The sequence below is a fragment of the Indicator indicator genome, chromosome 31 (genome assembly GCF_027791375.1).
Source record: "Indicator indicator isolate 239-I01 chromosome 31, UM_Iind_1.1, whole genome shotgun sequence".
NCBI lineage: Eukaryota > Metazoa > Chordata > Aves > Piciformes > Indicatoridae > Indicator > Indicator indicator.
Genome location: NC_072040.1, coordinates 12128074 through 12140791, shown reverse-complemented (window position 1 = coordinate 12140791; position 12718 = coordinate 12128074). Strand labels below are relative to the sequence as shown.

The 12718-nt window shown below is 49.6% G+C and overlaps 1 protein-coding gene across 1 annotated transcript in view; it reads right to left on the bottom strand.

The window, feature by feature from the left end:
* Nucleotides 1-12718, bottom strand: part of GREB1L (GREB1 like retinoic acid receptor coactivator) — a 75609-nt gene that overhangs the window by 9846 nt on the left and 53045 nt on the right. The window contains exons 21-27 of the mRNA XM_054394709.1: nt 11446-11999; nt 10603-10705; nt 5948-6103; nt 5638-5777; nt 2427-2588; nt 1912-2116; nt 302-467 (exon numbers count right to left, since the gene is read on the bottom strand). Coding sequence (XP_054250684.1) covers nt 302-467; nt 1912-2116; nt 2427-2588; nt 5638-5777; nt 5948-6103; nt 10603-10705; nt 11446-11999 — 1486 coding nt within the window. The remainder of the gene's footprint in view (nt 1-301; nt 468-1911; nt 2117-2426; nt 2589-5637; nt 5778-5947; nt 6104-10602; nt 10706-11445; nt 12000-12718) is intronic.

Sequence of the window (12718 nt, the reverse complement as noted above, 5' to 3'; positions counted from 1 at the left end):
TTAGACAGGGTATCTGATGTCTAGAGGCACAGTTCTGAGAAAGCTAATGATAGCTGAGTGACTAACAATGTCTGCCAGGCCTGTTGGGCACAGCCAGCTGTTCTTACAGCAAAGCCATGCTGGAAGCTGCTTTGCTTGACAGGATTTTCAGCGTGTGGCCAGCAGCTCCAGCTGTCTGCCTTTGTCCTGCTGCCTGGTCTCTCATACCCTGTCAGATGCCACTGAGTAGCCTGTGACCTGCAGGTGTGTTGCTGTCTGTGCCAGATGAGTGCAGGGCACCCAGTGCTGGGTGGCTGCTCACCTGGACTGCTCGTGGCTGCTGTGCATGTTCCAGAGGACACAGGAGTCGTCCATGACCACGATGAAGGGCCACACGCACTGCCGCTTCACCCCCAGCTCCTCCAGCCGGTTCCGCTCCAGCTCCAGGTTGTGGTAGGAGAGCTCCTTAATGAGAAACCTAGCAGCACCTGAAGGAAGAACATAAAGAAGACATACAGAGATCTTCAGTGGCCTTCATCAACCCTCTCCTGCCAGAAAAAGGCTACAGCAACACCTGCAGTCATTTCCTTTTATGAACTGAGTGCTCAGTGTCTTAAAGAGAACTCACTACGTCCCTCTGTCCATATGAGCAGAGCCGAAAGGCAGATACCAGGAAGCTTGGCCCTTTCAGCAGACTCTGCAGAACGTGGGTTTGTGGGCATGAACAAAGAATCCTGAACAAAAAAGGGGCTAAGATTCTAAACATGAAGCTACTTCTTGCAGGAAAACCTCAGCATCCATGAAAATGAAGTCTAAAGTTCAAGCCCCCAGTGTTCAGCTGCAGTTAATACTTAGCTTCAGATGACTGAAAAAGTTGCAGTTTGAAAAAAGACTTGGATAAAATGTCTGGAATGAACATCCACAGAGCAGAGCTGAGGGACATGAGTGAATCACAGAATGCTTAGGTTGGAAGGGACCTAGACTCATCTGTTCATCCAACCTGGCCTTGAACACCTCCAGGGAGGAGGCATCCACAACCTCCCTGGGCAGCCTGTGCCAGAGTCTCTCCACCCTCCTACTGAAGAACTTCCTCAGCTCCCCTCTAACCCTGCTCTGCCTCAGCTTCAAACCATTCTCCCTTGGCCTGTCTCCAAACACCCTCAGGAAAAGTCCCTCTGCAGCCTTCCTGCAGGATCCCTTCAGGTACTGGCAGGCAGCTCTAAGGTCCCACTGGAGTCTTCTCTTCTCCAGGCTGAACACTTCCAGCTCCCTCAGCCTGTGCTCACAGCAGAGCTGCTCCAGCCCTTGGATGTGGCCTTCTCTGGCCTCACTCCAACAGTTCCATGTCCTTGTGCTGGGGACACCAGAAGTGGAGGCAGGACTGGAGGTGAGGTCTGAGCAGAGCAGAGCCAAGGGGCAGAATCCCCTCTCCTGCCCTGCTGCCCACACTCCTCTGGCTGCAGCCCAGCACACAGCTGCCTGCTGGGCTACAGGAGGGCACTGCTGGCTCCTGGGGAGCTGCTCAGCAACCAAGACCCCAAGGCTCTTTCTTCAGAGCTGCTCTCAACCCACTCTGCACCAAGCCTGGATTTGTGCCTGGCACTGGCCTGACCCAGCTGCAGGCCCTTGCCCTGTGACTTGTTGACTCTCATGCAGTTGGCACTGGCCATTTCTCAAGCCTGTCAAGACCCTTGTGGATGGCACACAGCCTACCAAACGTCAGCTATGCCATTGAGAAGGCAGAGATCAATCCAAACAGGCATTCCACCTCCCCACGCAGTCCTTACACCTCGGTGTACTTTGCACAGGCATTGCTGCTGTGATCAGAGCTGCACTGTGAGCAGTTGCTGTGCTGTGTCCCTCAGCACCATACTGCACATTGTCCCCCATGGGTTTGGTTATCTTGCCAGCAATGCACTGATGCTCTCTTACCAACACCAGCGTTGTTGAACATGCCTGGCAGGACCAGCATGATGTGGTTGGGCCAGTATTTACGGTAGAGTGGCATCTCATACTCCTTGACTACGAGGAGGTGAAGGTGGCTGATGCCTTCCATGGCATGGTAGAGGTTCAGGAGGCCATGCTCGTGACGCCCGCTCGATGGAGTGAAGATAGGACTCTTGACTACATTCAGATTCTGCTGGAACAGATATTTTGGCAACATTAGGTACAAATCAGGTAATTCATGATATGGATTTTTGGTAATTTGTTGTTTCTCCTGGACTTGAAGTTTACTGATCATTGCAACACATTTCTGGACACCAGGAACACCAAGTGGATGACTGCTCAAAGAACTCAAGTTCAAAGGACAGTCAGGCAAGAATTATGCAAAAGACTTTAGAAAACCCAAACCACAACAGGACAACCCCAGCCCAGACCTGCACCATCCGTCTGCAGCTGCAGGCCAAGCTGCAGGCAGGCAGCAGGTGGGCAGGAGCAGCACAGACCTTGTCAGAGACCAGTGGCAGACGCATGCTCTCCAGATGCTTTCCCTGCTTGCTGAAGACAAAGTGACTCTCTTTGGACTTGGGGATTATAAAATGCAGCTGAACCTCTTCTCCCAGCATCGAGGATGAAAATGTGAATGCATGCAGAGTGGAGTCAGAGATCTGCATACAGAATAAAAAAGAACAAGATTTGCAAAGAGGTTACACATCAGGACTAGAAGGCAACCTGCTCTTGCAATCAGTACTGGAAGCCATCAGAGAAGAACATCCAGAATGTTCTCTTTCAGTAACTGAAGATAACTCTGTTACATTCTTATTCTCCTCTAACATAAACCACATTACTTAGGCACATACCTGGCCCTGATATGTAAAAGAATCAGTTTTGTATACCAACACTGATCCTTGGCCACAGGGACTCTTCTGAAGATGGAAATTACTTAGAGTCACAGAATCACAGAATGTTAGGGGTTGGAAGGGACCTCCAGAGATCATCCAGCTCAAGCCTCCTGTCACAGCAGGGTCACCGAGGGCAGGACACACAGGAACACATCCAGGTGGGTCTTGAAAGTCTCCAGAGAAGAAGACTCCACAACATCTCTGGGCAGCCTGCTCCAGGCCTCCAGCAGCCGCACAGTAAAGAAGTTTCTCCTCATGCTGAGGTGGAACTTCCTGGGTTTCAGTCTGTGTCCATTGCCCCTTGTCCTATCACAGAACACCACTGAAAGAAGGTTGGCCCCCTCTTGCCCCGCACCCCTCAGATATTTATAGACATTGATCAGATCCCCTCTTAGACTTCTCCAGACTAAACAGCCCCAGCTCTATCAGCTTTCCTCATTTCACACATGTTCCAGTCCCTTCATCATCCTCACAGCCTCCCTTGACCTGTTCTTAATGCACACCAAGAAACCACTGGCTTCTTGGCCACAAGGGTACATTGCTATCCCATGGAGAGCTTACTGTCCAGCAGGATTCCCAGATCCTTCTCCATAGAGCTGCTGCTATACAATTATAGAATCATAGAATCAACCAGGTTGGAAGAGACCTCCAAGATCATCCAGTCCAACCTATCACCCAGCTCTAAGCAATCAACTAGACCATGGCACTAAGTGTCTCATCCAGTCTCCTCTTGAACGTCTCCAGCGATGGCGACTCCACCACCTCCCTGGGCAGCCCATTCCAATGGGCAATCACCCTCTCTGTGAAGAACTTCCTCCTACCATCCAGCCTACACCTCCCCTGGCACAGCTTGAGACTGTGTCCTCTTGTTCTGCTGCTGCTTGCCTGGGAGAAGAGCCCAACCCCCACCTGGCTGCAACCTCCCCTCAGGTAGTTGTAGACAGCAATGAGGTCACCCCTGAGCCTCCTCTTCTCCAGGCTAAACAGGATTCCCAGATCCTTCTCCATGGAGCTGCTGCTATATGTACTAGGAATCAAACTGTCCCAGTAACTTTTCCCCACGGGAGTGGGGTGTGGAGCAGGGAGTGTGTGCCCACCACTGGCATTCACACAGCTCAGCAGAGCAGGGCTGCAGCACTCTGGGGTTTTTCCTCTGCAATGCTCTCCTCAGCAGCCTGGTAACCTCAGCAGAGCACAGCAGTAGCCAGGCCATGAAGAATCTGGGTGAGCTCAGCTTGCACAGCAGTTCACTAAGCTGTGGGAGCACAGGCAAAGTGCCTACATATCTGATGTCAGCCCACAGGAGCATCTGTCTCACTACAGGGTCAAGTAATTTACTCTTAGCAACTGGCTTTCTCCAGCCTTTGAAATTAAATGATTAGCCTGAGGAAAGATGAGAGATGGAAGGGGCTTTGTTTAGGTTATGTTAAGGCATTGAAGAATCTCTCCCCATAACGTTTGCTATCCAGTGACTTCCTTTTAGGTGTGCAGTTTCTCTGAGTTCAGTTCTGGGCATCACAGCTCAAGGACAAAGAACCATTAGAGAGAGTCCAGCACAGGGCCACTGAAATGCTGAGGGCACTGGAACAGCTCTCATGGGAGGAGAGGCTGAGAGAGCTGGGGGTGGTTAGCCTGGAGAAGAGGAGGCTGAGGGGGATCTGATCAATGCTTACAAATATCTAAGGGGTGGGGGTCAGGAGGATGAGGCCAGACTCTCCTCAGTGGTGCCCAGTGACAGGACAAGAGGGAATGAGCATAGACTTGACCACAGGAGGTTCCATCCAATCATGAGGAGGAACTTCTTTACTGTGAGGGTGGCAGAGCCCTGGAGCAGGCTGACAGAGAGGTGGTGGAGTCTCCTTCTATGGAGACTTTCAAGGCCCACCTGGATGTGTTCTGTGTGCCCTGCCCTGGGTGACCCTGCTGTGGCAAGGGGGTTGGACTCAATGATCCCTGGAGGTCCCTTCCAAGCCCCTCCACGCTGTGATTCTGTGATACACACAGCCCACTCTTGCACATATAGTAGAGGTTGATATTTATTAGTACTCCTTATGCTTGACCACAAGCACAAAGGTGAGTGGAGGGAACAACAGAGGTCCCTTGGGAGGACTTTCCTGTGTCAGCACAATGCAGCATGGTGTATCAGCCAGAGGCACCTGGCACTGGGCACTGCCAGGTCTGTGTCAGCACTGTGAGAGCTCAACAGCAAGCTGCTGGAGGAGATTAACAGGCAAGGAAAGAACAATTTGAGACAAGAAACTTCCAAGTAAAGTAGTGATGGTGGCTAAGAAATAATGTCTGAACTCTTAACCAGGAATAATTTTCCCTGCCACTCTCCTGCAAGCATAACTTTGAAGACCAAAAGTTTAACTAAACAATTAAAATGGTCATTTTTGTCCAGCAACTACTAAGCTACTGCTGAGAAGCATGCACAGCTGCAAGGGGAGGAAGAAGCAGGCCTTCCAGTCTCCCATCACAGGCGTAGACAGCTGGCATTTAGGTAAGATAGGCATCTCTTGATTTTACAGTCCTCTCCCTTGAGAGACTGCAAACCCTCTGGGCAAGCTTTGGATGAGACAACCAGTGACAATGTTCACCCTTTGTCACAGGCAGCTGGAGAGCACAACTGCTCATGCAGAAGGCAGCAGACACAGTTCCAGGGTCTGCAGCTCAATGTCTCCCCTAAGAATGGAAGAATTCAACTCTTCCATCTCAGGGAAGGTGAAAGCATGAACCCTGGCACCACAGAGTGGTGTGCCTGAAGAGACCACAGAATAAAGAAGGATGCCCTTTACCCTTGGACTCTGCCACCAACCTGTGCAGCAGGGTTAATGTCCATGTACTGATGGCACTGCTCACAGTGATGGAAGGTGTTGTAAGCTGCATACTTAGTCAGCATCATGGACACAGTCTCCCTTTTCTTAGGTTCTTCTGATTTGTCTTCTTTGCTTGTTTCTGTGCAAAAAGAAAAGAAGTAACAGAAATTCTGAGTGTTGAAAACCAGAGCCTGTGATGCCAGCAAAGAACACAGGGAGATTTGTGTTCTTGTGAACTCCTGTGTTCAAACCAGTGAAACCTGATTCTTTGTAGGAAAGTATTCCTCAAGAGCTCTGCTTTTTGCTTACCTTGTTTCACTCTTGAGAGCTGCTCTGTGTACACAGGACTTACAGTTCTGTACTTGGGGTCATGCACACTCAGGTCAAAAGCCATTTTGCCGAAGATCTCAATGTCTGGCCAGTGGTCATTGCTAGACTGAGTGACCTCACTGCTCTCTGCATGACCTGCAACAACACACTCCAGGTAAGCAGCAGCAGATACCCAGTGGTGTTCACATGATGTCTGCTGAACTACTATTGCATAGGAACTCACACAGGTGCACACATACAGGGACCTCTTTGAACATCTGAAACAGTGCCCAAATCGAAATGAGACTCCACTCAAAGCCATTCCAAAGAAATGGCAACTCCTTGGAAGCTGCATACAGGTGAAGGAGCTGCTCTTCATCAGGCTGCTGAGGTATAATTCACTCTGGTTTAAGCATAAACTGCTCAAAGGAATGGTCCTGTCTGTGCAGAAGAGATAGGTGCAGTCTGGAGCCTCTCTGTGGTGCAGGCAGGAGCACTGGGTAAACCTGAGCCCGAAGTATCCAAAGGCAGAGCCAAGAGAAAGAGGCACTACACATTTATGAACTAGGAGCAGGTGGCACATGATAAAGGCAGTAAAAGAGTTGCAGAGTGGGATGTGGCCAGAAAGGGTCAGCTGGAACTTCTTTGTTTTGTTCCAGCAGAGATCAGCCTACAGTAGAAAATCAGGGGTAAGTAACAGGAACAACAGCAAGCACTGGCCAAGGAAAACAACCTGGGACTGCAGCTTGAGTAGGAGCAGCTCAGTTTCCAAGGAGCTGGAAGGAAACACAAAAGCAGATAGGGAACTGAGGTTACTGATGTGAGAAAAAGCAAATTCAGATGAAGTGAAGGTTGAGACTACAGACAAGCTGCTGCTCACCCCACCATGGCTGATGCAAGAGGATGTGTCCACGAAGAAGAGTTGGATTTCCTGGAATCACAGTAATGAGAATATCAAAGCAAACAAAAGCTTCAGGAGGAAGGGGCTTCAGAGGGGCTACATCAAAAAGGACACTAAGAACAAACAAAGTCCATAAGGAATGGAAAAACCTCATCAGTGAATGAAGTTTTGTCTTAATTGCCAAAAAGTGTGAGATAAAATAAAGCTTTGCCAAATGTCAAGTTGGGCTAGACCTCAGGAAGGTGCATGAAAACTGAACAACTTTCTTTGATATTTCACCCCAGCTATATACATTAAATCTTTTGGGTTTATTTTTACTTTGACAGTGTCATTTTTTAAGGGCATAAAAGGTTTCCTATAAGCTAAGATGGAATCAAAACTCTAAAAGCTTGATACACACTCAAAACAGGAAGAAAGAATATTCTCCATGCCAGTTTTCTGAAAGAGCAGGGATGTGAGAGAGGAGGCTGACTGAGGGCCACAAAAGTGACCAGGGGGTTGGAGCACCTCTGCTATGAGGGACTGAGGGAGCTGGGGATGTTCAGCCTGGAGAAGAGAAGGCTCCAGGCAGACCCTAGAGCAGCTGCCAGTACCGGAAGGGGCTGCAGGAAGGATGGAGAGAGACTGTTTGCAAAGGCCTGCAGTGACAGGACAAGGGGCAATGGCTGCAAAGTAAAGAGGAGATTTAGATTGGATATTAGGAACAAGTTCTGCACCAGGAGGCTGCTGGAACACTGGAACATGTTGCTCAGGGAGGTGGTTGAGGCCCCATTCCTGGAGATATTCAGGGTGAGGCTGGACAGGGGAACCTGATCTAGTGGAGGATGTCCCTGCTGACTGCAGGGGGGGTTAGACTGGATGAGCTTTGGAGGTGCCTTCCAACCCAGACCATTCTGTGATTCTACACCAATGCACACACGTGCACACAGCATCACCATTTAAGAGGAGACACAGCAAGCTGCAGAGCACTGGGCCTTTTACTTTGACCTTTGTAACATTAAAAACTTGGGGAGGGTGAAGGAAATATCTATAGGTGTTGAAGTAAATGAAAAACATAATAAAATGTAGCATGGGTTAAAGAAAGCAACCCTGTGTTACTTTCATCACACAGCTATGGCAGATCTGTGTCTCTGACAAAAGGAAACTCCTTCTGGGATGAAGGATTTGATACCACACTACCAGAGAGGTTGTTACGAGAGCTGAAGCAAATGGAGACTGTGAAGGGTCTGGAATTGAAAGAGCTGATTAAATAGAAGATAGCAACAGAAGAAAATTACATAATCACAGAATTAACCAGGCTAGAAAAGACCTCTGAGATCATCCAGTCCAACCTACCACCCAACACCATCCAATCAACCAAACCATGGCAGCAACTGCCTCATCCAGACTCTTTTTAAACACCTCCAGGGACGGTGACTCCACTACCTCCCTGGGCAGCACATCCCAATGGCCAATCTCTCTTTCTGGGAAGAATCTCTTCCTAACATCAGCCCAAACCTCCCCTGGAGTAGTTTGAGACTCTGTCCTCTCCTATGTCCCTGGTTGCCTGGTTGAAGAGCCCAACCCCCACCTGGCCACAACCTCCCTTCAGGTAGTTGTAGAGAGCAATGAGGTCTGCCCTGAGCCTCCTCTTCTCCAGGCTGAACAGTCCCAGCTCCCTCAGCCTCTCCTCACAGGGCTGTGCTCCAGACCCCTCCCCAGCCTTGCTGCCCTTCTCTGGACACCTTCCAGCATCTCAACATCTCTCTTGAACTGGGGAGCCCAGAACTGGACACAGCACTCAAGGTGTGGCCTGACCAGAGCTGAGCACAGGGCAGGATGACTTCCCTGCTCCTGCTGGCCATACTGTTCCTGATCCAGGCCAGGATGCCATTGGCCTTCTTGGCCTCCTCGGCACACTGCTGGCTCCTGTTCAGCTGCTGTCACCCAGCACCCCCAGGTCCCTCTCTGCCTGGCTGCTCTCCAGCCACTCTGTCCCCAGCCTGCAGCACTGCCTGGGGTTGTTGTGGCCAAAGTGTAGAACCCTGCACTTAGACTTGCTCAATCTCATGCCCTTGGACATTGCAAGCACTAAGGCAGATGGAAGTTAGTAATGGAATGAAAGGCTCAGAAGAGGGACACACTGTTTAATGTTTTCACTAATGCCACCAACTCAGAAAAGATTGTCTTCAGCTGGCCAGGAGTCCTTCTCAATATGGAGAAGGAGCAGAAGATCATCCAGAAAGAATTCAATGCCCTCAAAAAATTTAACACCAGAAACTGGGTGATATTTAACAGAACAAAACAAAACAACAAACTAAAAAGAGTTCTATGTACAATGAACATTTCTGCAACAGACTGGGAAATGAGCACAAGCTGCATCTCAATGACAGTGAAGCAGGAGAAAGGCAAAGACAAATCAAATCAAAGCACAGCCATAGGCTTCCCCAGCCATGGATGGGGCTTTCCATGGGGCATGGGAATGCATGAGCTGGTCCAACACCCACAGAGCATCACTCTCAGTCCTGGTCACCAAACAGATAAGCTGAACACAGATGTGCAGGCAAGAGCTACCAACCCAACCAGGAGAATAAAGCAGCAGTCATTTGTGAGGATCCTGTATGAAGAGCCTGGCTACCCAGATGAACTCAGAGAGGGTAAGATTGCTGCCTGACTACATCACAGAAACAAACACCAAAGAACAGAAAAGGTATTTTAATTTAAATTACTGTTTCCCTTGGTCCCAGAGAGAAAATTTATAAATGGGACAGCAACATCTGTGGGTTGGAGAATAAAATGGCATTTTCAATAACCAGTCTGGAGAAGCATTGCAGTACAAGTAGTGGAAGCAATAACCCCACAGAACCAAAACCCCCAGCCAAAGCTAGCTTGCTCAGCTGCTGGAGCTCCATGTGTTCTGGCAGAGGTAAGGCACATCCCTGCCATGCAAGAGGCCAGATGACACAAGGCAGAGCTTCTCTCACATTTCAATATTTAATCCTGAATTTCTGGGGTACTTCAGGTCAAATGATGAGAGAGTAACAGCTCCCAAGCTCCAAATCCAGGGAAAATACATGGGTTTTCATTTAGCAGCAGAGCAGAAATACAGCTTAGTCCTTCAAAAGGTTTGCCAACTGCATTTTCAGGCTATCAGTCCAGTGGTTATGAGATTAATGCACTATGGAGTTATCTCCAGAGCCAAACCACAGAGTTATGTAAAGAACACCCTGAAGAGGAGTAATTTTTAAGAGGATTTGTCCTTCCCAAGGCAAAGTCCTGACACAGCACTTAATGGATCTGTGAGATCTGACAAATGAGCACCAATCCAAAGAGGCTCCCCTCAACCTCCTTCCTCAGTATAACAGCTGTAAAGTACAGACAGAAGATATTTTTCTGAGAATTGGGAGTTGATTTGTAACTAAACACAAATTACAGTGCTGTTTGGGCCAAGAATGTTCTTCAATGGTCTATCTAAAAGCAGCCACTGCTTAAAGCCTAGCAAGGAGAGATAAGATGGGCAGATATTGTCCATCTACTCTTTTGTGTTCATTTTAATGCTATCCACACAGATCAACCCAAAACACATTTGATAGCACTCAGCCAAACCTGATATAAAGTTTGCATTTTGATTCTCCTGTATTGAATCTGATGGACAGGCAGGACAGGTAGGTCTCACTTACAGACTTTCTGTGAGCCTAGCAGTCTGTCACTGCTAAATAACACCATAGCAGAGGCTCTTTGTGAGGGACATCAGGAATGACTGCTGAATACTTACGGGCATCAATCTCTTCCTCATCATACACGTCGACTTCCAGCAAGCGAATCAGCATGCGGAAGAGGATCCTCAGGAACTGCAGGTAGGAGCCAGTCTTCCCCACCTGAGCCAGAGAGGGAACAGAGTCCAGATCCCAGCTCAGACTGATATAAAGGAGGCCTTAGGGCCTACCCCTTTCTAGCTCTGCCTGAAGACAGGAAACATGACATAATGTTCCCCAGTATCACAGAATGGGTTGGGTTGGAAGGGACCTCAAAGCTCATCCAGCTCCCACCCCCCTGCCATGGGCAGGGACACCTCCCACCAGCCCAAGGTGCTCAAGGTCTCATCCAGCCTGGCCTTGAACACCTCCAGGGAGGAGGCAGCCACAGCCTCCCTGGGCAACCTGTGCCAGTGTCTCACCACCCTCACTGCAAAGAATTTCTTCCTCATCTCCAGTCTCAATCTCCCCTCTCCCAGCTCAAAGCCATTGTCCCTCATCCTGTCACTTCCAGCCCTTGGCAAAAGTCCCTCTCCAGCTTTCTCGTAACCCCCTTCAGGCACTGGATTATGCTGAATACTATCACACAATGGATCTGTGAGCACAGCCTGGCCCACAGTCTGCATCACTGCTTCTTTGCTGATACTCCTGTGGCAATTTTCTGCCCACTGCCATCCACGTGTGTTGCATTAGGCTAAAGCAAGAGATACAGCATCACCCTTCCTCTGCTTGCCACTTCTAGCATGGACTTAGCCCTAAAATGTGACTGTGTGCAGCCTTGCAGGGTGCCTTTATGATCTCCAGTCCTCACCCCTTGTATCTCACCCTGCTCCTAAGGCAAGAGGAAGGAACTGCTGTCTTACTTGTGGTGGTCCTGTCAAAAGCAGCCGCCTGGGGTGAAAGCTCCTGGAGCCAGAGGCGTCCCCCTGATTGCTGAAGTCTGCATGGTGCTGTCGGGCTGCTGTCCACTGCCTGTAGTACAGAGATTGCTCCTCGCTGGTCATGTCCTTGTGAAGCAGAGGCCTCAGAGAGCTCAGCCAGGAAACGTCAGCATGAGGCAGGAGAGAAGAGGAAGAAGGCAAACTCCCACTTTTCTGGGAGCTCAGAAGGCAGTAGGCAGCTTTGGAGAGGATGACGATGCGTGGGAGCGCGGCACGCAGGGCCCTGCTGTCCTGGGCAGCCCAGCGCAGCGGCTGCGAGGCAGAGGACAGGGAGGACACTTTGGAAGTGGTGCTGCTGGCCATCTGGTTCCCCAGCGAGTCACACTCCTGCTTCAGGCTCTCCTTGGCTGTGCAGCTGGGGAAAGCTCCCTCATTGACAGAGCTGTGTGCCACAGCCTGGAAGTCAGCTGCTGGAGCTTGCTTCTGGGACCTGTCCACAGCACTCGAGGAACTCACACCATTGTCTGCCAGGGAACCTGGGGAGCAACGGGCAGGCAGTGAGCAGACACTGGCTGGCATCAGGAAATGCAAAGACATCAGGGACTCACTTCATCCATGGGACAATTCCAATCTTCAAATACTTCTGCTCAGTGAGTGTTCAGGGTGAGCTCACCAAGCAGCTTGGTTTCACCATTTAGACAGCAATTATTGACACTTATCTGTGCCTTCTGCTAGGGTTCAGAGTCTAAACACCTGTATCTGTCCCAAACTACCACTCCCCACCTGGGATCTGGAATTGGATGGATACACCTTCTGAAATGCAAGTATAGGACACCACTGTACAGATCAAGCTGACACTCCTTCATATGCAACCTTAACATGAGCAGGGCTATGTTCCCTCCTCCATAGAAGTCAGTCTCAGCTGGGGCATGATCTGGTGTATGGCAAAGGTCCAGTTCAGCTCTCTTAACCCTTTGAACTCATAAGGGAACAAAGGGAAGGACCCAGGAAGGCAGCAATGTTCCTGGTGGGAGGTGATGCTCCACTCATGCCTGAAGAAGTAGGGCAAGCCTTGGCAAGGAGGCAAGTCCCCATCCACACCCACAGCTGCCCCTGCAGCTACAGAACACTCTTATACTCCTAGAATTTCATACTATCTATTTCTACTCTCATTTTTAAGATCTTTTCAGGGTCCCACAGATGAAACCAGCAACTAATGTGAAATAGAAGTTTAAAAATAAAACTCCCAAGGGAC